Source organism: Physeter macrocephalus, chromosome 5, assembly GCF_002837175.3.
Source record: "Physeter macrocephalus isolate SW-GA chromosome 5, ASM283717v5, whole genome shotgun sequence".
In the NCBI taxonomy this organism is placed as follows: domain Eukaryota; kingdom Metazoa; phylum Chordata; class Mammalia; order Artiodactyla; family Physeteridae; genus Physeter; species Physeter macrocephalus.
Window position 1 is genome coordinate 42,062,071 of NC_041218.1, and position 26,097 is coordinate 42,088,167.

Genomic DNA, 26,097 nt, shown 5'->3' on the forward strand with positions numbered 1-26,097 from the left:
CCTCCCTCTGCTATATTTTGGAAGAGTTTGAGAAGGATAGGTGTTAGCTCTTCTCTAAATGTTTGATACAATTCGCCTGTGAAGCCATCTGGTCCTGGGCTTTTGTTTGCTGGAAGATTTTTAAGCACAATTTCAATATCAGTGCTTGTGATCGGTCTGTTTATATTTTCTATTTCTTCCTGGTTCAGTCTCAGAAGACTGTGCCTTTCTAAGAATTTGTCCATTTCTTCCAGGTTGTCCATTTTATTGGCATATAATTGCTTGCAGTAATCTCTCATGATTCTTTGTATTTCTTCCATGTCAGTTTTTATTTCTCCTTTTCCATTTCTAATTCTATTGATTTGAGTCTTCTCCTATTTTTTCTTGATGAGTCTGGCTAATGGTTTATCAATTTTGTTTATCTTCTCAAAGAATCAGCTTTTAGTTTTATTGATATTTGTTATTGTTTCCTCCATTTCTTTTTCCTTTATTTCTGATCTGATCTTTATGATTTCTTTCCTTCTGCTAACTTTGGGGTTTTTTTGTTCTTCTTTCTCTAATTGCTTTAGGTGTAAAGTTAGGTTATTTTTGAGTTGTTTCTTGTTTCTTGAGGTAGAATTTTTTTGCTATAAACTTCCCTCTTAGAACTGCTTTTGCTGCATCCCATAGGTTTTGGGTTATTGTGTTTTCCTTTCTCATTTGTTTCTAGGTATTTTTTGATTTCCTCTTTGATTTTTTCAGTGATCTCTTGGTTATTTAGTAGTGTATTGTTTAGCCTCCATGTGTTTGTATTTTTTACAGATTTTTTTCCTGTAATTGATATCTAGTCACATAGCGTTGTCGTCAGAAGATATACTTGATACGATTTCAATTTTCTTAAATTACTGAGGCTTGATTTGTGACCCAAGATATGATCTGTCCTGGAGAATGTTCCATGAGCACTTGAGAAGAAAGTGTATTCTGTTGTTTTTGAATGGAATGTCCTATAAATATCAATTAGTCCATCTTGTTTAATGTATCATTGAAAGCTTGTGTTTCCTTATTTATTTTCACTTTGGATGATCTGTCCATTGGTGAAAAGAGAGTGTTAAAGTCCCCTACTATGATTGTGTTACTGTGGCTTCATTTACTGTGTTGTTCATCATTGTTTGTTTACTCTTTAGTTCTTCTAGGTCCTTGTTAAATGTTTCTTGTATTTTCTCCATTCTATTTCCAAGATTTTGGATCATCCTTACTATCATTATTCTGAATTCTTTTTCAAGTAGACTTCCTATTTCCTCTTCATTTGTTTGGTCTGGTAGGTTTTTACCTTGCTCCTTCATCTGCTATGTGTTTCTCTGTCTTCTCATTTTACTTAACTTACTGTGTTTGGGGTCTCCTTTTTCACAGGCTGCAGGTTCATAGTTCCCGTTGTTTTTGGTGTCTGCCCCCAGTGGCTAAGGTTGATTCAGTGGGTTGTGTAGGCTTCCTGGTGGAGGGGACTAGTGCCTGTGTTCTGGTGGATGAGGCTGGATCTTGTCTTTCTGGTGTGCAGGACTGTGTCTGGTGGTGTGTTTTGGGGTTTCTGTGACCTTATTATGATTTTAGGCAGCCTCTCTTCTAATTGGTGGTGTTGTGTTCCTGTCTTGCTTGTTGTTTGGCATATGGTGTCCAGCACTGTAGCTTGCTGGTCGTTGAGTGGAGCTGGGTCGTAGCGTTGAGATGGAGATCTCTGGGAGAGCTTTTACCATTTGATATTAGGTGGAGCTGGGAGGTTCTGATGAACCAATGTCTTGATCTAGGCTCTCCCACCTCAGAGGCACAGACCTGATGCCCAGCCAGAGCACCAAGACCATGTCAGCCACACGGCTCAGAAGAAAAGGGAGGAAAATAAAAGAAGAAAAATAATAATAAAATAAAATAAAGTTATTAAAATTAAAAAAATTTTTTAAGTCATGAAAGAAAGGAAGAAGAAAGCAACCAAACCAATAAACAAATCCACCTATGATAACAAGTTCTAAAAAGTATACTAAAAAAAAAAAAATGGACAGACAAAGCTCTAGGACAAATGCAAAAGCAAAGCTGTACAGATAAAATCACAGAAAGAAGCATACCCATACACACTAACAAAAAGAGAAAAGGAAAAAAATATATATATCTATATATATATATAAAAAAGGAAGAGAGCAACCAAATCAATAAACAAATCTACCAATGATAATAAGCTCTAAATACTAAACTAAGATAAACATAAAACCAGAAACAAATTAGATGCAGAAAGCAAACCCCAAGTGTACAGTTGCTCCCAAAGTCCAGTGCCTGAATTTTGGGATGATTCGTTGTCTATTCAGGTATTCCACAGATGCAGGGTACATCAAGTTGATTATGGAGATTTAATCTGCTGCTCCTGAGGCTGCTGGGAGAAATTTCCCTTTCTCTTCTTTGTTCGCACGGCTCTTGGGGTTCAGCTTTGGATTTGGCCCCTCCTCTGAGAGTAGGTCACCTGAGGGCATCTGTTCTTCACTCAGACAGGACGGGGTTAAAGGAGCAGCTGATTAGGGGGCTCTGGCTCACTCAGGCGGTGGGGGGGAGGGAGGGGTACAGATGTGGGGCGAGCCTACAGCGGCAGAGGCCGGCGTGACGTTGCACCAGCGTGAGGCGTGCCGTGCATTCTCCCGCGGAAGTTGTCCCTGGATCATGGGACCCTGGCAGTGGCGGGCTGCACAGGCTCCCGGGAGGGGAGTTGTGGGTAGTGACCTGTGCTTGCACACAGGCTTCTTGGTGGCTGTAGCAGCAGCCTTCGCATCTCATGCCCATCTCTGGGGTCCACGCTGATAGCCGCGGCTTGCACCCGTCTCTGGAGCTTGTTTAGGCGGCGCTCTGAATCCTCTCTCCTCGCGCACCCTGAAACAATGGTCTCTTGCCTCCTAGACAGGTCCAGACTTTTCCCGGTCTCTCTCCCGCTAGCTGTGGCGCACTAGCTCCCTTCACTCTGTGTTCACGCAGCCAACCCCAGTCCTCTCCCTGGGATCCGACCTCTGAAGCCGGAGCCTCAGCTCCCAGCCCCCGCCCATGCCAGCGGGTGAGGAGACAAGTCTCTCAGGCTAGTGAGTGCTGGTCGGCTCTGATCCTCTGTGCGGGAATCTCTCCGCTTTGCCTTCCACACCCCAGTTGCTGCACTCTCCTCCGTGGCTCCGAAGCTTCCCCCCACCTCCTCCACCCACAGTCTCCGCCAGTGAAGGGGCTTCCTAGTGTGTGGAAACTTTTCCTCCTTCACAGCTCCCTCCCAGAGGTGCAAATCCCATCCTTATTCTTTTGTCTCTGTTTTTCCTTTTTTCTTTTGCCGTACCCAGGTACGTGGAGAGTTTCTTGCCTTTTGGGAAGTCTGAGGTCTTCTGCCAGCGTTCAGTAGGTGTTCTGTAGGGGTTGTTCCACATGTAGATGTATTTTTGATGTATTTGTGGGGAGGAAGGCGATCTCCAAGTCTTACTCCTCCGCCATCTTGAAGGTCTCCTAGGCTGACTTTTAAATTTCTTTTACCACTAATAAATTTATTTGGTTTTATTAAAAGCCACATATTGGCATTAAATCAAAAATTTTCATATTTTATTATAATTGTTTTCATTCTGAATGCCTGAAAGCTGTTCACTGAAAAATTTCTTCTTTCATCAATGCAGTATTTCCTTATTTTTTATTAAAATTTACATATGAAATAAAATGGGGAGAAAGGGCCACTACCTGATTCTTTGCATTCATAATCATGTAATTTAGGACCACTGACTCCATGGAAATAAAAGATCTAAGTTTCAGAGCTAACAATGACAGGATGAAAGGCTTCTGCTGTTGCTGGTTGAGAATGAACTATTTCCCTGCATGGTGGAATTCAGGGATGTCCTTCATCGTGCTGTGTGTTAATTGGATTGTCTTTGGTATAGCTGGTTTAAGCGTGGCACAGATCATTTCCACATGGGTATCTTGAGTCAGGCAGGCCTTCTAAACCCACAGGTCTGTTTTAAAGTCTGAGCACTTTCTAACATCAAAGAGCAGAAGGGAAGTTTCTGAATCAAAAACTAAGTGGATTTCTTATCTCATGGCCTGCAGCCATAAGGTGTGCTAACTTCTTGGGAGAGATGTCTCACCAGAGCTTTTAAAAAGAGGCACCGGCTGGGTGCTTTACCTTCATTGGTCAGTTTGCAGGGAGGTGCCTTCAAAGGAGCCATGTTACAGGAAACACCCAGTTAGATGGTCCCATTCTTTTTGGCTTGTATACTGGGAAGGTAGATGCATTGCTGCTACAGAGCAGTGAGGAGGTGGTGTCTCCAGAGAGGCTAAACCACTCCTAAAATGTATTCCGGCAAAGCAGGGAACACCAGTGTAGCAGATGGTCTAATTAATGGCCTTCAAGAGTCTAGTCCCAGGAGAAGATAGAGGGATGAGGGTCTGAAGAAGGGTCACTCTTGGTCAGAGCAAACTGGGCAGGTCTGCAGTCTGCAGAGAAGTCAACTTTGTCATCTTATTACAAAAACCATGACAAAATGGAGGAAATTGCACGACTCTAGACTTCACCCCCTGACAACATAACACTCTCACTTCTTGTTTTCTCTCTACACAGCTGTGGGACTGCATCTCAAATTCTAACTTGGATGCTTGGCCCTTATTGCATCCTTTGCTGATCTCATTCCACAGCATTTGCACTAGGGTTTAGTACTAAACCCCAAATTTACTGTCTTTATTAAGCTTTTCCTTTTGCATAATAGTCCTGAGAGCATTTTTTAAAATAGCTTCATCTGTTTCACTGTACTGCCATAATATATCTTTAAATTTTTCATAAAATTTTTATAATATCTTAAATTTTTTTGCCTTTTGCTTGCTCCTTTCTTTCCCCCATGATCATTTATTGAATACCTGCCATGAGTCAGGTGCATGTTCTACGGTGATGGAGCTAAATAACTTGGATGCTGATGTCGTCAGCATCCAATGGGGGGCGGGGGAATCAGGTGCCCACACTAATAGCCATGCCACAGAGGCAAGGGCAAGTGGAGGCTTGCCTGGAGTGTCCTGGGAGCACTGAGGATGGAGCAAACACTTGTGCTTGGCAAGGGACACAGAAGGCTTTTGCGAAGAGGAGAACTTGAACAAAAAGAAGTTGTCCTGGAGACAAATACTCTTATCAGGAGAGGGATATTTCAGGCAGAATGACAGCTCATGCAAAGACGCTGAGGCATGAACAGCTGGGCATGTCTGGGACATCACTGGTAATTTGGTGCCACCAGAACATAGGGCACATGGGAAAGTGATTAGAAATGTGGCTGGAGGGATGAAGTCTCCAGACGATGAGAAGACTTGTGGGCCCTTCCAAGGAATTCACTCTATTTCGTGGGCCGTAGGGAGTTTTGATGGGTTGTAAGCATCAGGGTAATATGATCTATTGTGTTTTTGACTAAGGTTGCTATTTTTCTTCAACTCCCTGTATCTTTCTTTTTCTTTAAACCCATAATATTTATTCTGGTTATCTATTTTCCAAAACCTATAAAAGTATATTCATCCTCACCCTCTCTTCCCTTCCATCACCCTCCCATTGGAAGCACTTGGCAGGAGTTTGGATGTGGATTTCCTTACACCATTTTAAGCACTTGCTCTGTGCCAGGCACCGTGTAAAGCAATTTCATGATCTTCTCGCCTCTCCCCTTACTGTCTGTCCACTAACTCTTAACACAATGACTGGGAATATCGGGGAGAGAGCTTTGAACCGAATGAAGAACTCCAAAGAAGCCTGTAATATACTGCTCTGATCTCACCCTGTGCATCTGGGCCTTGTGCAGTAAAAGAGTGTACACTCAGCTCAAGGCAAGTTCTTAAGGTGATCTTATATTTAACCACTTCACCTCTCAGACCATTTGACCATGACTGCTCTAGTCTTCTGCAACTGCAATGTCCCGTACCTTCCACACGCACCTTGAAGCTGCTTTTTAGCCTTTTGTTCACAGTTAGCTTGAAGCTGAGTGCATTTTACTTAGGCTTCCTCCATGAAAATATCCCCAGAAGAGATTTAACTAATCCATAGTTTTTAATATAGTGGCAAACTCCCCAGTAAGTCAGGACCTTGTCTTATTCACGATAGTCCCCTGATCACAGGTTAGCCTGTCTCATTTCAGTCTCAGCTGTGATATTGTTTTTTGCCAATTTGTGTTTCCATGAGCTGTCCAGGACAAGAGTTGGAGAGAAAAGTGCTTTTAGGGAGCATCTGCTGCCCATGATTCAAAGAAAACCCCACTGGGAAGAATAGGACAGGCCAGTGTGCCTCATTCCACCTTCCAAAAACTCATAATGCAAGGTAATCTTACATATTCAATTCAGAAAGAAAAATATTCACATGTATTTATGTATAATATACGTGGTAGGCAGTTGCCTCCCAATATTCTATTTCTCCTTCTGTTTAGAACCCTGATTTTGAGCAGAGCATGTTGCCATCAGAATAAGTGATGGCAGCTTCCCTTAGTTAGGAGTTGTCATATGACTCTATTTCCCAGCACCCCTTGTAGCCAGGTGTGGCCACTGAGATGTATGCAGAAGTGTTGGGAGATTTTGGGGAAGAAGCTCTTTATAAGAAAAGGTGTGAATTTCACTAGCCGTCTTCTGCTTTCTTCTACTACTGGCTTGGAACATAGACATGATGGCTGGAGCTCTAGCAGCTATTTTAGCCATCTAAGGTCTAAAATTTTCTGTCCTACTAGTTATAGGGTAGTAGGACAGAAAATAAAAAGCTTTGGCACCTGAAGACACCATGGGACAACCATAACAGCCTTGAACTGCCTACCCTTGGACTTCTTTTATCTAAAAACGAATAAAAGAATGAATGAATGAGCTTCAAGCTTATTTCAGCTATGTTTATCTTATTTTGTTCTGTATGTGCATTCAAACTCAAGTTTACACGTTGGAGATCTAAGTAAAAGTAGTTCAAGTCTACTTTCCTCCCAGTCTATAGCATACGGGAGTCTAAAGCATATGAGAATCAATCTATGATTGATATACAAGAGTCCAAAGCCCTCCCCAAGATACCATGAATCCCTGAGCATGTAAACTCTTAGTCCCTCAGCTTCTGGAGTTGTTATTACCTGTGCCTCCTTTGCTCTGCCCTGCTCTGATCCAAACATGAAACTCGTTTCCTCATTGATTTCCTCAAAAATCCATTCAGGGTCTTGGCAAAGTATCATCTCTCACATGGCATAGCAAACAACTTGCTGATCTATATTGAACTTCCTATTAGCTCAGGTCTTTTTGCCACCCCACTTCCCAGCACTTCTCTCTTGGCGCTTCAGCCAGGAAGACCCCAGTGTCTCATGTGATCCTGCTTCTCCCTTCTCTGCTTCTACTTTCTTCCTTTTACATCCAAATTCTACTGCCTCACTTATAAAAAGAAGCCCATGTGGCACAGCTCCTTTACCCAAATTTACTCTCAGGTGCCCAGCAGACAAAAGAAGTTCTATTTAATAGAATTCACTCTCCTAAGAAGGCAGTTGTAGTTGTAAACGGCATACCTCTGCCAGTGAGTGTGAACGTAGCTCTAAAAATCTTAAGAACCTCAGAGTGCACGAAGGAGTGGGAGGGGTGTATGGGGAGCGGGAAAGGAGTGTTGAGCAAAGATCTGCCTGTGTGTCTGGGTCACTCTGCACCCTTGCCATTGCTACATTGTTAACATATTGAGGATTACTGGTTTATTTCCTTGTGGGTGTCTCTTCCTGCTGGAAACTACCAGTGTACCTCTTGGGAGGTGGGTTTCCACATTCTTTCTCACCATGTGGTTATTTCCTACATTACAAATGCAAGTTCCTCTCCTACCAGTGATGATACGCATGGGTGGCCACTCCTCTGGGGTGTTCTGAATTTCTACTTTGTATCTACTTAAGTGCATTACTACAATGGACATTCCTTTAAAGATTCCGAGAAAATATATAAAGCAAAACATGTTAAAATTCCAATACTTGAGAAGGATAGTGTTAATTCATTGTTAGTTTTAAATTTACCTAACATTTACTGTTAGGTTTTTTTCATTCATGTTGTCTCTTTAATCCTCATACTTTCCCTATAATATTGGCATCATATACCCCATTTTGTAGTTAAATAAACTGATACCCAGAGAGGTGGATCAGCTTGCCCAAGGACACACAATTAGTAAGTGTTGAAACCATGATGAAGATGAAAGTGCCCCTGATCCCAAGCCCAGAACTCTTTTAATTAGCCGGCATGCACCCTTGTCATGGATTAATTTACCGTTTCCCTAGAAGAGAGCAGAGACGTGAGGTAGAATAAATAAGCCCTGACTGGGGAGGAGGGGTCAGCAAAGGATCTGGGCTTGGTGTGAACCAAGGGTCACCGCAGAGAATCCTGGGAAGCCAGAAGCAAGGGGAGGGATCCTTGGTGTCCGAAAGAGGAGGAAGTCAAAGAGAAGAGGCGCTTTTGAGAGAGCACCAGATTTTACAATATTTCCTGTCACCCAGGTCAGTTTGTTTTTGTTTTTGTTTTTGTTTTTGTTTTGATTAAGGAACTTGCTGTGAATGAGATGGTTGAGGCCAATGCAGTTCAAAAAACAGGCAGGAAGCATATTCAAACAGAGCAAGCCAGAACCACCGGTGTAACATTTGAGAATTATAAACCCTCAGCCTTCTGTAGCAGCTAGACAGACTGTGATTTGAATTGAAACTCTCCAAGTGAAGCAAGTAACAAAGTGCTCCAAGGAAGAAATCTCATTTCCCAAAAGCAGATTTTGAGAAACTCAAAATTGGAGCATCTGACACAGGTGTCCTCAAGGGACATGGTACAGGGTCCAACAAGTCGTTAGAAACCATTGGCTGGTCCAGGGCCTTTCAGCAAGTTGTACAGAGATTCTAATAGGTCATGTGCACTCAATGCTCCAGGAGCACAGGCAGCCCTGTCTGGGAGATGAGACCAGGCAGTCTGAGCGATGCCTGTGCAAAGAGTAGGAGCCCTGCACCTTCGCCTCGGCGACCGGAGGGAGGGTTTGTTAGTGGTACATGAGCTCACACACTCCCTTCAGCATCAGTTAGCAAAATCAATTCCTGACTTCTGTGTTCCTCTTTTGACCTTGCCAAGTAAGAACTCACCTTTCAAGCACGAAAATCACTTCCGTTTAGGGAAAACCTACTATATGTCAAATACTACCATGACATTCCCTGACAGCTGAAGAATCTCAGCCCTGGAAATGGTAAGGGACTGGCTCAGTGCTATACAGCTAAGCCCGGAGTTCCCAGGGCAGCCAGCCCAGACCGAACCTGCAGCATCTCAGGCTGCCTCAGGACCGCCGTCCCTGGGGTGCTTGTGGGTGGAACTGCCTGGGTCACGCACACATGACCAAGGGCCTAAAACTTGCACACAGCCTAACAGTGAGAAATGCCTCTCACCCTGAGGTGTCCCAGTCCTGCTCGCAGCTATAGACGTAGACCAGGAGACCCTCAGGAGGCCCAGAGCCGGGCCAAATGCTTTTGCCAAAGCTGTGTGAAGATTCCTCACCCACCTATGGGTTAACAAACTAGACTCTGCTCCTGGAGGGCTGCCCTGCACACAGACGGTGTTTGATAAATGCAGCCTTCAGTAAATGCAGCCAGTGTCATTTTCCTATACCTTGGCCTGCAACTACCATGGGCATCTTAGAATTCTCTTGAAATCTGGCCTGGGGTGCAGATTTCATCATACTCCTTCTGGGATAATAACCAAAGCTTTGACTTACCAAATCTTCTTGCTGGGCACACTGCTTTATAGTATGAATACATCGTCTATTTTAGTCCTTCCAGCGACCCTGACAAATATTATTATAATTCCAATATAAATGAGGAAGTAGAAGAAAGTATAGAAAGGTTCCATCACTGGTCTAATACATGACTCATAAGTGAACGATGGATAGGACAGTTGAACATGTGTCTTTTTGTCTTTCCAGTCAGTGTTATTAATAACTCTATTATCCTGCCTGCCAAGGAATTCTCTGGAATTTCTCTAGGCCCTGACCACTCTGTTGGTCCTGGTGACCTCCAGAGCTTCCCTTGGCCACAGGGTCAGAGACCTTGTGAAACAGCAGCTCAGCCTCAAAGGAAGCCACGGATCCATGGTGACCAAGGACATCCATGGCATTCGCTGGCCTAACCAGTGCTGGACTCTTAAGTAGGGAAATACTCTGGTGTGTGATATCTCTGCTACAGTTTCAGAGATTTGACAAATTGGCGTTTGTTAAACTAATGCTCACCCAAGAAGTCTTCAAACCATAAAAATTGGTATTTCCTACCTCCTGGAAAGAATACAGCTCTAAAATTCTACCTGCTGCTTAAAATGCTATTCCTTAAGTAAAAGCAGGAGGAGGAGAAGAAAGGTCTACCAATTTTGATAGCTTTTATAATATTTTATAAAGTTTATGATAAGCTTTCCTCAGAGCCTAAACAGGGAGAATATTAATTGCATGATCCCCCAGGCTTATCTAGATTGCGGCCCTTTGCCCCACTCCCCTTATCTTCTTGGAGAATGGCTTGTGACTTTGCTGTATCCTATTTTAGAACAAAGCATTTAGATTGTATGTCTTTTCTCTATCTATGATCTGGTTTAGTTTTCAGTTTGTTTGTTTTCTTCTTGGAAAAATAGCTTTCAATTCTCATCTTCAAAATAGAAAATCAGTCTTAAAAATGAACAAATCTTTCGCAGGTGAGGGATGTAAACAGACTTTGAAATTCTGGAGGAAAGGAATGCATCGTGCACAGCCAAGTAAATATGAACTGGTTAATTTCAGCTCATCTTTTTTCTTATTAGATTGAAAATCCAGCCATTCTGACTGCCCCATTACTGTCCCACCATTCATTTTCTGAACACCAATGAATGGCCTTGGGAAAACTTGACCCTTCAAGGAATAATCCAGCTTCTCCAGAGGAAAATAACTACTTGACCAGAATATTCTTTAACAACAAAATAAGGAGCCCAACCTCACCATAGAAAACTGTTTAGAGCAAAACTAAACTTCTGAATACAACGGATGATAATTTCTACAGCCTGTGAACACTGCTGATCAAATTGCTAAAGGCTGCTGTTTTTGTGGTTGAGGTTTTCTTCTTCGGTTTTACTTTTAATTTAGTTTTGTTTTGTAAGAACGGAAGAGGAAGGGCCGCCTAACCAGGCCGCGGGACGATTCCAGCAAGCCTCGAGTTTCCTGGGGTTCACGGCCAGACTTCAGCCAGCAAGTGCAGAAGCGCTTGTTGCTGTCTCAGCTGCAGACTGGGTTTTTCCTTGTCTTGCAGTTTGTAGATTAGAAGAACGGTGTGCAAGGGACTCCAGCTCTTCCCAGACCCAGGCCAGTGTGGCTGTCTCTCAGGGTTCTGCCATAGTGAAAAATGTGTATGTGAGTGTGGTGTGTGTGTGTGTGTGTCAGAGAACGAAAGAGAAGGGGAGAGAGACTGATCGATTCTTCGGCCTCAACTTCAGCATCCCTTAGTCGGCCACTTCTGTCCCCAGGCTGGTGTCTTCTGGTGCAGTAGCTCCGAGATGAAGTCACCCTGGAAAATCCTTATGGCCACTCCTCTGTTCTTTCTCCTGACCCTTCACACCTTGGCCTCTCCAGCCTATGACCACCAGCGCGGCACCAGACGCTCCAATGGCCAAGTCTGTATAGGTACGTAAATATTCTGTGTATTTTTAATGTGGATATCATGGGGTCAAATCCTTGGCTTGCATAGTAAATCACCTATTTAATGACATCCATAGCTATAAGATTCCAAGTAAGACACCAATAACCTTACCGGCGTAGAAAAATTTTGCTTCTTAGAGTAAGTGTTCACACTACATGCACATATGTCTGTATAGAAGCATGCTATATAGTGGCTAGTTTGAATTAAAAGTCTTCTACATCATTGGTGATTGGAATTTTTTCCCCCTGGATGGGCAACTATAAAAGCCTGAAATTCTTACCACCTTTCGGGACAGTAGGCAGCATTACACAGTAGAAGGAAGATGGACTTTGACCTTTGAATTGCTGCCACCTCCTCCCCCTCTGCTCTGTCTCTTACACTCTGAAACTTTGAGCAACTTACTTAACACTTCCATGCCTCTGTGTTCTTATGGATGAAACGAGGCTTATAATACCCACTTCATGGTGATGTTGTGAGAATTGAGATCATGCGTGTAAATTTATGGTATTTGCACACAGTAAGGATTCAACAATCTTAGTTTTCGTCCTTCTCTCAGTGAGTCCAGAGATGGCAATAAAAGGACAGTCACCTGGAAACATTGAACTTTGACTGAGATATGGCTCTTTCACTTATATTTTATTGAAGTATTTTACTTCAAAGTAGTTGTTGTTGTTTGGTGTTTTGTTTTTCGTTTTGGGGGTGTGTGTGGTTTTTTTGTTTGTTTTTTTGGAGAGGAGTAAAAGTAGGGTAAGACCTTTGACATTCATATTCTACCTGGAGATTCCTGAACAGGGCCAAGGGCTTTCACTGGGTCAGTCCGTGGAGCCAAGGATACTCAGCAGTCTGAGTAGTAATTATTGAATGAGCAGATCTCAAAATAAAATCCTGGTTTAAAAAGTCAGAAAAAGACCTCGAGGGATTAGTATGGTGGCCATCTCTTACAAATGAAAAGTTTGGATACAGATTATGATACATATGAATTATTTCTGGAGATAGTACAGAAAAATATCTGAATTAGTCCTATTTCCTGAAAAACTATGATTTCCAGTCATTATACATGTTAAGTAACACATCTCTTGTTTCAAGGTCTTCTTTTAAATTAAAACCTTAAGACCCAGCTTCCCTGCGAATCTATTCTCCACAGGCCGGGAAGCAGAGGTCTGTGGCCCCATTGGCACCGTGCCTGGGAGGTTATCTCCACCCACTGTTTGGTTCCATCAGATAATTATTTTACCACCTTCTATTTTCTCAAAACATACACCTAAAGCTTGTCAAGTGGAAATGCACTTGAGAAAGGCTTAAGTGGAATCAGTTCTACTTCTAGGATGGTTGCATCATCTGAGATACGTGGCCCTCCACCCCTATAAAGTAGACATGAGGTACTCATTCCCTTCCCTGCCCCATTCCCACTGAGGCATAGACAATTAGAAGGAGGTGTTGAGGGGATGCTAGGATGTGGTTGTTCTGGCCATCTATTATTGCATAACAAATTTTAAAGTAACCATTTTTTCATACCATGATCTTGCGGGTCGAGTGTGCGTCTTCAGCACCAGCATCCCCAGCAGCTGTGGGGATTGGAGGTGTCTCCTGAAAGGGAACCTGGGGATGCTCTTAGGCACTGGCCAAATGTGGAAGTGTCTTAGGAAGCAGTGAAGTAAGCTTACTCGCAGCTGGTGGTAAGAGGAAGAGCCTCATGGAGGGGGTGGGAGAAGAGGAGGAATTGTCATTTGGACTTCTGTTAATCCCAACAACTTTCAAACGAAAAGCAGGACTACATGCCTTCCAATTCATTGGCTCCCATAGTCCAGAGTTTGCACGTAGCCTAACCAGGCCGCGGGACGATTCCAGCAAGCCTCGAGTTTCCTGGGGTTCACGGCCAGACTTCAGCCAGCAAGTGCAGAAGCGCTTGTTGCTGTCTCAGCTGCAGACTGGGTTTTTCCTTGTCTTGCAGTTTGTAGATTAGAAGAACGGTGTGCAAGGGACTCCAGCTCTTCCCAGACCCAGGCCAGTGTGGCTGTCTCTCAGGGTTCTGCCATAGTGAAAAATGTGTATGTGAGTGTGGTGTGTGTGTGTGTGTCAGAGAACGAAAGAGAAGGGGAGAGAGACTGATCGATTCTTCGGCCTCAACTTCAGCATCCCTTAGTCGGCCACTTCTGTCCCCAGGCTGGTGTCTTCTGGTGCAGTAGCTCCGAGATGAAGTCACCCTGGAAAATCCTTATGGCCACTCCTCTGTTCTTTCTCCTGACCCTTCACACCTTGGCCTCTCCAGCCTATGACCACCAGCGCGGCACCAGACGCTCCAATGGCCAAGTCTGTATAGGTACGTAAATATTCTGTGTATTTTTAATGTGGATATCATGGGGTCAAATCCTTGGCTTGCATAGTAAATCACCTATTTAATGACATCCATAGCTATAAGATTCCAAGTAAGACACCAATAACCTTACCGGCGTAGAAAAATTTTGCTTCTTAGAGTAAGTGTTCACACTACATGCACATATGTCTGTATAGAAGCATGCTATATAGTGGCTAGTTTGAATTAAAAGTCTTCTACATCATTGGTGATTGGAATTTTTTCCCCCTGGATGGGCAACTATAAAAGCCTGAAATTCTTACCACCTTTCGGGACAGTAGGCAGCATTACACAGTAGAAGGAAGATGGACTTTGACCTTTGAATTGCTGCCACCTCCTCCCCCTCTGCTCTGTCTCTTACACTCTGAAACTTTGAGCAACTTACTTAACACTTCCATGCCTCTGTGTTCTTATGGATGAAACGAGGCTTATAATACCCACTTCATGGTGATGTTGTGAGAATTGAGATCATGCGTGTAAATTTATGGTATTTGCACACAGTAAGGATTCAACAATCTTAGTTTTCGTCCTTCTCTCAGTGAGTCCAGAGATGGCAATAAAAGGACAGTCACCTGGAAACATTGAACTTTGACTGAGATATGGCTCTTTCACTTATATTTTATTGAAGTATTTTACTTCAAAGTAGTTGTTGTTGTTTGGTGTTTTGTTTTTCGTTTTGGGGGTGTGTGTGGTTTTTTTGTTTGTTTTTTTGGAGAGGAGTAAAAGTAGGGTAAGACCTTTGACATTCATATTCTACCTGGAGATTCCTGAACAGGGCCAAGGGCTTTCACTGGGTCAGTCCGTGGAGCCAAGGATACTCAGCAGTCTGAGTAGTAATTATTGAATGAGCAGATCTCAAAATAAAATCCTGGTTTAAAAAGTCAGAAAAAGACCTCGAGGGATTAGTATGGTGGCCATCTCTTACAAATGAAAAGTTTGGATACAGATTATGATACATATGAATTATTTCTGGAGATAGTACAGAAAAATATCTGAATTAGTCCTATTTCCTGAAAAACTATGATTTCCAGTCATTATACATGTTAAGTAACACATCTCTTGTTTCAAGGTCTTCTTTTAAATTAAAACCTTAAGACCCAGCTTCCCTGCGAATCTATTCTCCACAGGCCTGGAAGCAGAGGTCTGTGGCCCCATTGGCACCGTGCCTGGGAGGTTATCTCCACCCACTGTTTGGTTCCATCAGATAATTATTTTACCACCTTCTATTTTCTCAAAACATACACCTAAAGCTTGTCAAGTGGAAATGCACTTGAGAAAGGCTTAAGTGGAATCAGTTCTACTTCTAGGATGGTTGCATCATCTGAGATACGTGGCCCTCCACCCCTATAAAGTAGACATGAGGTACTCATTCCCTTCCCTGCCCCATTCCGACTGAGGCATAGACAATTAGAAGGAGGTGTTGAGGGGATTCTAGGATGTGGTTGTTCTGGCCATCTATTATTGCATAACAAATTTTAAAGTAACCATTTTTTCATACCATAATCTTGCGGGTCGAGTGTGCGTCTTCAGCACCAGCATCCCCAGCAGCTGTGGGGATTGGAGGTGTCTCCTGAAAGGGAACCTGGGGATGCTCTTAGGCACTGGCCAAATGTGGAAGTGTCTTAGGAAGCAGTGAAGTAAGCTTACTCGCAGCTGGTGGTAAGAGGAAGAGCCTCATGGAGGGGGTGGGAGAAGAGGAGGAATTGTCATTTGGACTTCTGTTAATCCCAACAACTTTCAAACGAAAAGCAGGACTACATGCCTTCCAATTCATTGGCTCCCATAGTCCAGAGTTTGCACGTAAGAGGTCAGCCCACACAGAGATGGACTCTTCTTCTGTCATCTAACATCCTGGCAGAGAGAATCTGGGCTAAGTCTTCAGCTCACTGAACGAGAGGCAGGGGAGAGTGAGGAGAGCTCCCAGTGCAGATGTGGCTGCCAGGGTCACGGAGGGAGGGGGCAGCTCTCACAGAAGTGGGAACTCTTGTGACTGGAGAGATACTCCACAAGGAGCCACCATAGAAGTTATTGAGTGATTGAGCCAACATCCCCACCATAAACAAACAACACTAGCTCCTGTGCTAAGGGGAAACTTTGCAGTGGGGAACCAACCAGCAGATCTGGAGGGCATGGCCTTGAACATATTCCAAAATCAGAACTAAGCTATGCAAAGCTCCAGTGGCCTCTTTCCCAATTTACCATAATTCCTTTGCACTGAACTGTACGTTCATTTGATCACTAAGTAAACTCTGATTCTACTGTGCTGGAACAGCCAGGGCCTCTTTCTGCCACTTTTCAAATGTTATGAAATCAATAATAAGCCATGTTCATTTTTGCAAAACATTATTTTCTTTACATGGGTGGTTTAGGGGGAAAGTAATTCTTATGTTTCTAAGTCATTGACATTTAAATTAATTCACTGAATTTTGTTTTTTTTTTTTTTCAAGGAAGCTTTTTAAAGCACTTAAAAACAATTTTTTTTCCCCCTCATTCATGTTTGGTTAAATATATAAAATGCCTTCAGAGTCCGATAAAACCTCCTCCCCCTGAACCACATCACACACACAGTGGTCAGAGGTGACTTTATAGTTTGAAAGATAAAGGGGAAGACGTGATCCTAAGCTTTCAACCAGCTTGAATGGTAAAATGACAATGTCGCTGACCAAAATAGGAAAGATTTAGACAGAGCCAGCAGAGAAGGTTGAAAATTTATGATCACAATTTACATGTACAGAAATTTCATTTTCTCTATTTCTCTATATCCGAACACTGGTTCATAAGCCACCACCATTGCTGCTGAGGGCAGGAAACATTTCATCTTTCCACTCATGTGTTTAAATTTAGTCTCCTCTGGATAATTCAGGGCTCTCTTCTTTTTCCCCTGTCTGAGGGTTGCTCTCAGTCCTTGGGGAGGGCTTGTGCATCACCCTGACACGGTTCTCGGCCCTCAGAACTCCCACATTGAAGTGTCATGGCTGGTGCAGCTCATGGGCTGTTCTCAACAGAATCCACGGTCACTCCCTGCTGACAAGCTGCTCACCTCCACCCTCGTGGGCCCTGCAGACCCTTGAGGTGTAGCCAGATGCCCACTGGTTCCCAGCTGCAGCCCTCTGCACTTTGTCCCTCACTCTTCACACTTGCCCTCTCCTTAATCCCCTACTTTTATTTTTAGATTATCACAGAATTTAATCCCAACCTTGGCACAGATGGTAGGTTTCTGATCATCTCAATTTTCACTAAACTCACCTTTGCCTCTTTTTTTTTTTTCCTGGATTGTTCTGGGGCATAACCCTGAAGAAAAGGACCACAAAGGCACTCTAGAGAGAGGTCCACAACTCTGTGAAAGGTCCCAAAGTGAGCAAAACCAAAAGAATCCAAGTGGGCAGTATGCTTTTCCTTAAGGAGAAAGTGAAAAATGTCTTTTTTGGAGGGAAGGGGTGGGCAGTAAACTAGATCATAGTTTAAATGTACTATGAGAAAGAGGGGAAAAAAAGAATGTTGCAAAGCATTAAGCAGAGTAAAATCCCCATAAAATTATATATAATGTGCCTATCTCTCTATTTATATAGCTGTCTTCACAGATAGGATGAACAGCAAAATGCCAATAGTTGTTGTATGGTTATCTATGAGTGAAGAGGTTACAAATGATTTGTAATCTCTTTTCAGTGCATTTCTGAATTTTCCACATTTTCTAGATGAGCTTGCAAAAACAATAGTAAGACATGGTGGTTAAGAGCAAAAGAGCTTAAGCTCTGGGGTCAGACTGCCTGGATTGGAATCCTGGCTCTGCCACTCTGTACATATGTGACATTAAGGGCACAGTTTCACCCTCTGTACCTTGTGTCCCCTATCTGTAAGATGAGATTACATGGGACCTGCATCCTTGGGTGGTGTGGAGGGCTAATGAGTAAATACACATGAAGGACTTAGAACTGTGCTTGATACATACTAAGTAAAGGGGTTGTGATTACGTATTCTTTTGGAAATCAGGACAAAAATATTGAAAATAAGCTATGGAAGTCCTGCATTTAAACCTATCATAAGGCAAAGAGGCCTGAGTAAACTGAATAATTACATGTGAATCTACATCTTATGTAAATACAAATTCTCAAATCTTGGATATCTTAAGGGAAGATTCATTTATGAAAAAAGATTTCATAGTGTATTAGCTTTCTATTGCTGTGTAATAAATTGCCACACATTCATCAGTTTAAAACAACATAAATTTATTATCTCACGGTTTCTGCACATGAGAAGTCTGGACGTTATATAACCGGGTTCTCTGCTCAGAGTTTTACAAGGCTGAAATCGAGATGTCACATGGGGCTGCATGTGATGTGAGACTCAGGTTCTCTCACAAGTTCACTAGCAGTTGGCAGAATTCAGGTTCTTGGATTTGCAGGGCTGAGGTCCCATGTGCTTGCGAGCTGTCAGCCAGGATCACTCTCAGCTCTGAGAGGCTGCCCCTTTGCAAAGGAAGTTAATAACGTAGCTATTTCTTTCTTGTTTAAGAACAGCTGGAGCAAACTCTCTACATTTAAAGGGCTCGCCTGATTATGTTGGGTCCACCCAGCATAACCTTGAGTAACTCAAAGTAAACTAACTAGAGTCCTTAATTACATATGCAAAATCTCTCTTATCATAGAACATAACACAATCACAGAAGTGATATCCAATCACATTCACAGGTTCTTCCCTCACTCAGGGGAGGGGATTAAGTAAGGCCTCTACATCAGGAGACAGTAATCTTATCTTTCTGCCTACCACTCATAGAAATGCTTAAAAAAGAAAGTCTTCAAACTAAACACCAGATAGTATTGCAAAAGAGAATTGATGTGACTTGGTCCCAAAATGATTCACCAAATAGGCACGACTATATAGTAGAAATTCATGGATGAAGAGTAAGCTGTGGGTTGAAGCGTTTTTTGTTTTGTTTTGTTTTTGAGGGAGAGGGGCTTGATATTCAAGACTTTTCTCCTGGCCTTCACACTCAGAATTTGGAAAGGAAAACAAATTACTCCACTACCATACCCTTTCTCTCATAAAGTAGTTGTTTTTCAATGTTAGTATAGAGGACAAAGTCCCCATCTGAATCTTTCCCTGGACAAAGTCCATCTAAGACCAAGCATAAAACTGGAAAGACTGTCACAAGCAACCATTTCAGGACACTAAAAATCAACCAGTGGCACACAATGAATTGAGGAATGTTTATTCTTGAAAAACTGCTTGAACTTCAGGAAGAACAACAGTAAGACTCTGACCTTTTTGCCTGAGGCTGCTCCATCTCCACTTGCCCTCAGCTTAGTGAGAACAGTAGTTTCATCACTGTGAAACTGGCTGCAAAAACCAGTAAGTCTACTGCTAATGGGGCAGACTTGATTCAACCAGGATTCAAAGATCCCTGGCTTTGTTGGCCAAAAGTGATGGACTCCATTGGGAATTAACAAGGAGAAACTGCAGCTTTGCTAACTCAAAGTTTTGGCCCTAGATTGGACAATGAAGATCAGCCAGAAATTTAACAGGGAGACTCTGGTAATGTGAACATTATAGAAGGGCTAAGATGAGGTCTCCATATATCCCTGATTGATTGGGAAACTGTACATGTGTTGGGAAGACCCGAAAGAGCCTAAGAAAAGTGAAAACTGAGGAGGCTTAAGAACTAGATGCAACCTTGAATGTATTCACCAACCCATTTGAATACATTTCCTTTCTTTCATAAAATGTAAGAGGAAGACTTCCCAGATCATTCTGTGTTTTACACTAACACCAAATCCAGACAAAGACATCACAGGAAAGAAAATAACAGATCAATATCCTTTGTGAACACAGATGCAAAAATCCTTAATAAAATATTAACAAACTGAATCCCGCAATGTATAAAATGGATTATACACCATGACCAAGTGGGGTTTATCCTAGGAATGCATGGTTGTTTTAACATCTGAAAATCAATTAATAGGATATACCAAATTAGTAGAATAGAGGCTATAACTACATTATTATCCCAATAGAAATAGAAAAATTATTTGACAAAATCCATCACCCACCCATGTTAAAACCTCTCAACAATTAATGAAAGAAAAAGGGACTTCCTTAACTTGATAAAGGGCTTCTATGAAACCCTGCAGATAACGTCATACTTAATGATGGAAGATTGAATGCTTTCCTCCTAAAATCAGAAACATGGTAGGGATGTCCACTCTCACCACTTGTAGTTAACATTGTTTTGAAGATTCTATTCAGTTTAATAAAGAAAGAAAAATAATAAAGACATGTGAATTGGAAAGGAATAAGTAAAACTGTCTTTATTTTCAGACAACATGTTCCTCAATGTAGAGAATCCTAAGATATTTACAATAAAACTACCAGAATTAATAAGAGAGTTTAACAAGGTCCCAGGAGTCAAGATTAATATAAAAAATCAATTATATTTATTTATATTAGCAACAAACATTGAAGAACTGAAATTAAGAAAACAATTCCATTCCGAATACAATAAAAAATGCTAAGGAATAAATTTAACAAAAGAAATGCAATTACTCTACATAGAAAACTACAAAACATTGCTGAGAGAAATTAAAGGATGCTTTATAGAAATGGAGAAATGCTTCGCACTAATGGATCAGAAGTCTCAATAATGTTAAGATTGCAATACTCCCCACATTGATCTATCGACTAAACACTATTCCATTCAAAATTGTAACATCCTTTTTTTCGTAGAAATTGGCAAGCTGATCCTAAAATTTATATGGAAATGAAAAGAAGCCAGAATAGACAAAACTTTTGAAGAACACGGTTGGAGAACTGATACTACCTGATTCCTTACTTCAGATCACACACAATTATTAACTCAAAATAGATCATAGACCTCAAGGTAAAAGCTAAAACTAAAAACTTCTAGAAAAAGTGCAAGAGGAAAATCTGTGTGACTTTGGATTGAGCAAAGACTCTTAGATATGACATCAAAAGAACTATACAAAAAGGAAAAAAACTGATAACATGTACTTTATTAAATTTAAACACTGTTCTGCACAAAACATCACTAGAAAGTGAAAAGAATATTGGGAAACAATATTCACAAATCATATAGACTTCAGTATAGCAATGATTACTTTAATTAACATGATTGATAATTTTCACTTTCAAAATTCAAAATTTTAATGTATGCAGTGATGCAAGTGTGACACTCAGCAGTGTATAAATTTCAAGGTTCAATAGATCTGGATTGGAATTACCAGCTAGCCAGTGAGCAGCTGAATCACTGCTTATCTGAAAGACCTTAGATATGTTGCTTAACCTCTCTGAGCCTCATATTTTTCATCCGTAAAATGGGAAGTAACAATCTCATGAGGGTGCTGTGAGGATTAAATGAGATATAGTTTGTGAAAACACCTAGCGGAGAGCTGAAAGAACAAAGGTCCAAAGGTCTTTTCATGTTTTCCTAAAACTTATTGAGGTAGAAGTCAACATTAAAAAGCTTACTCAATGAGAAATTGTTTGATAAAATACAATTTATTGTTTTTTTTTCTAGTTATAAAAGAAATATAATTTTTATAGGAGATCTTTAATTTCTAGTTATAAAAGAATATATAATTTTTATAGAGATCTTTAAAAATACAGAATATTTTTAAAGAATAAAATGAACTGTAATCCCAAAACTCAGATGATCACTACTGATATTCGGGTATATTTCCTTTCAAAACCATCTAGGTTTATATTTATATAGTTTGGATCTTGTTTTTATTGTTTTGTTTAACTTCTAAGTTTGAATTGTTAAGTAGACAATCTAAAATTAAACATCTTTTTCTTTCAACAAAACATTTGTAAAAAACTTAGCAGTAGTAAGCCTTTGCTGGCAGGTGGGAACTTTTCTAGTTAGCAGGTAAGTTAGTGGATAAAAATGATTGGGCATAGTCTAAGATTATTTTTCTATCTATGCACCTATCTATCCATTTACTCATCATCTGTCTACCCTTCTTTCTATTCATCCATCTATTCATTCATCCATCCACCCACTCACCCAATCATCTATCTTTTTCTATTCACCCATCCTCTATCTTAGAATTCAAATACAGAAGTAAATGGAAAAATAAAGTCATACTTTTTCTGAAAGAAAATCTGATTGGTTAATTTCTTTGATAATAAGATCTGACTTTGCTATTTAGGTTTATACAGAGGACATTTTTCATAGTTTGAATGAACTAAATGTGCAGCTCCAACATTTGACAAAAATATCTATGAAGTATGCAATAAGATAAAGAATTTTACTTAAAATATTGTATAGGTAAAAGTGTGTTGAAAAGAACAATATTTCAACTTGCCAATTCTTTCTGAGTATATTAGGTTTTAACAAGGCCTCACTCAATGAAATTGTAGTAGGTAAAATTAAAAGATAAGTCTTAGTAAAACTTTTTTTTTATATTTCTCAGAAATTGAGAAAGCGAAAGACTCCATTGATTGGGTAACAAACGTTTTTGCAAGGCAGGTGGTTTCTAGTTCTTTGCTTTCAACACAATCGAAGGGAGACGTGAATAATTTTCAATGATAGATCACTCTCAGATTTTTGACATTTAACTCAGAAGGAGTTAAAGAATTGAGTGACATCACCATATCAAAAGTCCTTCCATTCTCATTTACTTATTTAAGTAAGCATGTTTTCTCAGAACTTACCTCTTTAAAAATGAAAAATAAAAACATTGGGGTTAGCAGATGTAAGCTTTTATGTATAGAATGGATAAACAACAAGGTCCTACCGTATAGCCCAAAAATTATGTTCAATATCCTATGATAAACAATAATAGAAAAGTATATATTAAAAAAAGAATATATATATGTATAACTGAATCACTTTGCTATGCAGCAGTAATTAACACAACACTGTCAGTCAACTAAACTTCAATTAAACAAAAGGAAAAGAAAAAAAGAAAAACAGACATGATATTTGACATGAACCTTGTTTATTTACATGAATAAGTAATATTTTTAACAGATATAGGTACTAATTTAAAGAGCCCAACCATCTCATTAAGAGATTTAATTCCAAGAAATTTTTGCCTTTATTATTTAGAAACTGTTTATCAAATTGACAATACATATTGCTTAGATAAGTTAATTTTACTAATAAAGAAAACTCTATCCAGAATAATTTTTAAAGTACTTCTAGGGTTTTATTCATAAGAAATTAAAGTTTTCATTTAAATTTTATATATATTTTTAGTGTTAAGAAGTATAATAGTGTGAAAAAATACTTCCAACAATAAAAATACATTACATTGGGATAAAACTCTAGTGGAAGAAAAAGTCAATGAAGTAGATTTTTATTGAAATATGAATTCAAGGAGAGGAATTATCAAAGTGAATTTTTCACTGTGAAAGAAGAATTTGATCATATATTTTTTAAAGTAGATGAGAGTTGGTATAAGTCACTATAATATTTAGATTCCTTTAGAAACATATAGAAGACTAATGTAATATTTCTATTATAATATTTACAATCTTCCTGGAATTTTGCAACTAATGAAATTGATATCCATTAATAATATTTTAACATCCATTAAAATGTAGAAGCATACATAGTTTTTCAAAGTTCTTTTGGGGGTTCAGAGCAAAATGTTTGAAAACCATTGGTTTGCACTCTAGAGCATGAAGCTGGTTCTCTGTAATCTGACCTTCAAGGCTTTTCATGTTCTAACACCTTCCTAACTCTCATTCTTTCTTTCCCATGCAGCCTGGGCTCTAGTCCTGACCAACTCTTCTTCTTCTCACATCCAAGTCTTTAGAAATGCTACTACTCTCTTCCTGAAGGCGTTTCCTGCCTTTTCTCTTTCGAACAAGTTCCTCCCGTCAAGAGAAAAACAAATACAGTATGCTAACACATATATATGGAATCTAAAAAAAAAACAAAAAAAAAAAGAAAAAGAAAATGGTCAGAAGAACCGGGTGGGAGGGAGGGAGATGCAAGAGGGAAGAGATATGGGGACATATGTATATGTATAGCTGATTCACTTTGTTATAAAGCAGAAACTGACGCACCATTGTAAAGCAATTATACTCCAATAAAGATGTTAAAAAACAAAAAAAAGTCAGCTCTTCCAGGAAACTGTCACTGCTTACCCAAGGCAGTGACAGTTTCCTAGTTTCTTCCTCCTCTGTGCTCCCAGAGCACTAACAGGTCCCTCCACCAAGCACTTACAGGTTACAATGACTAGACTGTTCTTCTAATCCTCAGTGTTCTCTACTGCTCTGTGGCTTCTCTTATTCTCCTTTGTATCCTCAATCTTCTGAGCACATAGTGGGTACTAGTAAGGATGTGTTGAATAAGAACAGGATGGAATGGCTCCCTGTGTCTTCACTCTCATTTTTTTATTTTTTATATATATCTAACTTAGCCAAGCCCACCTTTCTGCATTTCTCAGCACAGTCTGCTAATTTTCTCTTGTTGCTTTTGCTTGGGCTCTGCTCTCCCTTGGATATCCTTAGCCTTGTTCTCACCAGTAATTGTCCAGTATAGTGCCTCTCTCACTGCCAATGTTCTTGGGAGAGCTGGCAGTTTGGAACTCACTGAGCATTTTCTCATAAAAGCAATGTTCCAGGTGATGGTTGGGTTAGGACACAGAGCCTAATCTGCCCAAATATATTGAAAATAAGAGATGTCTGCAATAAAACAAAATTCAACCATAGAAAAGTAAAAAGATTGTTGATAATACAATATGTTTTTCAAAAATAAGTTTCTGAGCTTCTATTTTAAAGAGTCATGGAGAATACATCTTTGCCCTGTTGTGGTCTTGGTAGGTGGGACAGAAACTAACATTTGTTAGACATCTGCTTCTTGCCAGGCACCATGTGCATTTTATGTGTTGTATCATTTAATCTTCACAACACTTTGCCAGGTGTTTCAGATAGCCTTTGTTGAAATACAAGCCACTCCACGCTTACACAACAATCATTTATTAGCTCACAATCCTGTGCGTTGGCATTTTTTGACTGGGCAGTGTTGGGTGGCCCTTTAGCTGATCTCAGCTAGGCTCACTTCTGCTGCTGCACTCAGTTGGTAGATGGTGGAATGAGAGGGGCTGGATATCTAGAATGGCCTCGTTCATGAATCTGGTAGTTGGCATACTGTTGCTGGGGCTTCCCTTCATGTAGCCTCTCCAGCAGGCTAGCTCAAGCTCAGGGCAGTGAAGGTCTAAAAGGGCAAAAGGGAAGATGCAAGGCCTCCTGAGGTCTAGGTTTGGATCTGACATGCTCTCACTTCTATGTTCTACTGATCAAAGCAAGGTCACAAGGCCAGATTCAAAGCCTGGAAAACAGATATCACCTCTTCATGGGAGGAAGTATAAAAAGTCTGTGGCCATTTTTAATGTACCACACAAGAGGGCTTTATTATTCTATTCTGTGGGTACCAAAATCTGGGTTCAGAGAGTTTAACCATCCTGCCAAATACATCAACTCATAACTAATAGAAGCAAGATTTGAATCCAGGTCTGTCTGAACCACAAATTCTTCAGTCTCTGCTGTACCATAACTTCTCCCTTCTCTTTCCTCCCTTCCACTCTCTTTTCTTCTCCTACCCACTCTCCCTATCCATGTCCAGACTGAGAGTAGGATGCAGAAGAAAAAGTGAAGTTTCAGTATTCATACCTGGGCTGTGTGCTGCCATCTCTGGCTTGATAACTAATATCTTAGGGAAACAAAGCTGGCTGTAGGATCATTTTGGGTGATTGTTTTCCTACCTTTCTTTCTTATTTCCTTTTCTCTTCACCAACATGAGAAAGGTCTGGGATAAAAGTTGTTGATTAGAATTACAACATATAAAACTATATCCTCTGCTCCCACCCGATTAGCGAAATCTGAGAACAGAATTTGGGTGTTTGTGGAGGGGCATTGGGTGGGGAGAGAGGGGTCAGGTGAGGAATGCACTTGATAATGTCATGCTGGTCCAACAGGGGTGCAGGGGCCCAAATCCAGGTGTGGTGTGACTCTAAAACCTGTGCTCTACGCTTCTCTAGGGCCCAAACCGGAAACAAGAGTCATCCTTGATTCTCACATTTCTCATCAATTTATGAATAAATCCAATCGGGTCAGCCTCCATAACAGATTCCAGATTTG

The 26,097-nt window shown here is 40.7% G+C and overlaps 1 protein-coding gene and 1 long non-coding RNA gene across 7 annotated transcripts in view; both read left to right on the forward strand.

Annotated features, from left to right (window-relative positions):
* Positions 1–11,686, forward strand: part of LOC114486292 (uncharacterized) — a 17,015-nt gene extending 5,329 nt beyond the window's left edge. The window contains exon 3 of the long non-coding RNA XR_003679786.2: positions 11,464–11,686. This is a non-coding gene — a long non-coding RNA (uncharacterized lncRNA). The remainder of the gene's footprint in view (positions 1–11,463) is intronic.
* Positions 11,687–13,497: 1,811 nt separating this feature from the next.
* AOAH (acyloxyacyl hydrolase) overlaps positions 13,498–26,097 on the forward strand; it is a 191,919-nt gene continuing 179,319 nt past the window's right edge. For 4 of the 6 annotated variants that reach the window (XR_003679783.2, XR_008617356.1, XM_024130149.3 and 1 more), the window contains exon 1: positions 13,498–13,956. Coding sequence is in view for 2 of the 6 variants with exons in the window: in XM_024130149.3 (XP_023985917.1) it covers positions 13,830–13,956 (127 nt within the window). In the remaining 4 variants the exon portion in view is untranslated. The remainder of the gene's footprint in view (positions 13,957–26,097) is intronic. The other 2 variants (XR_003679784.2, XR_003679785.2) reach the window with 2 other exon arrangements.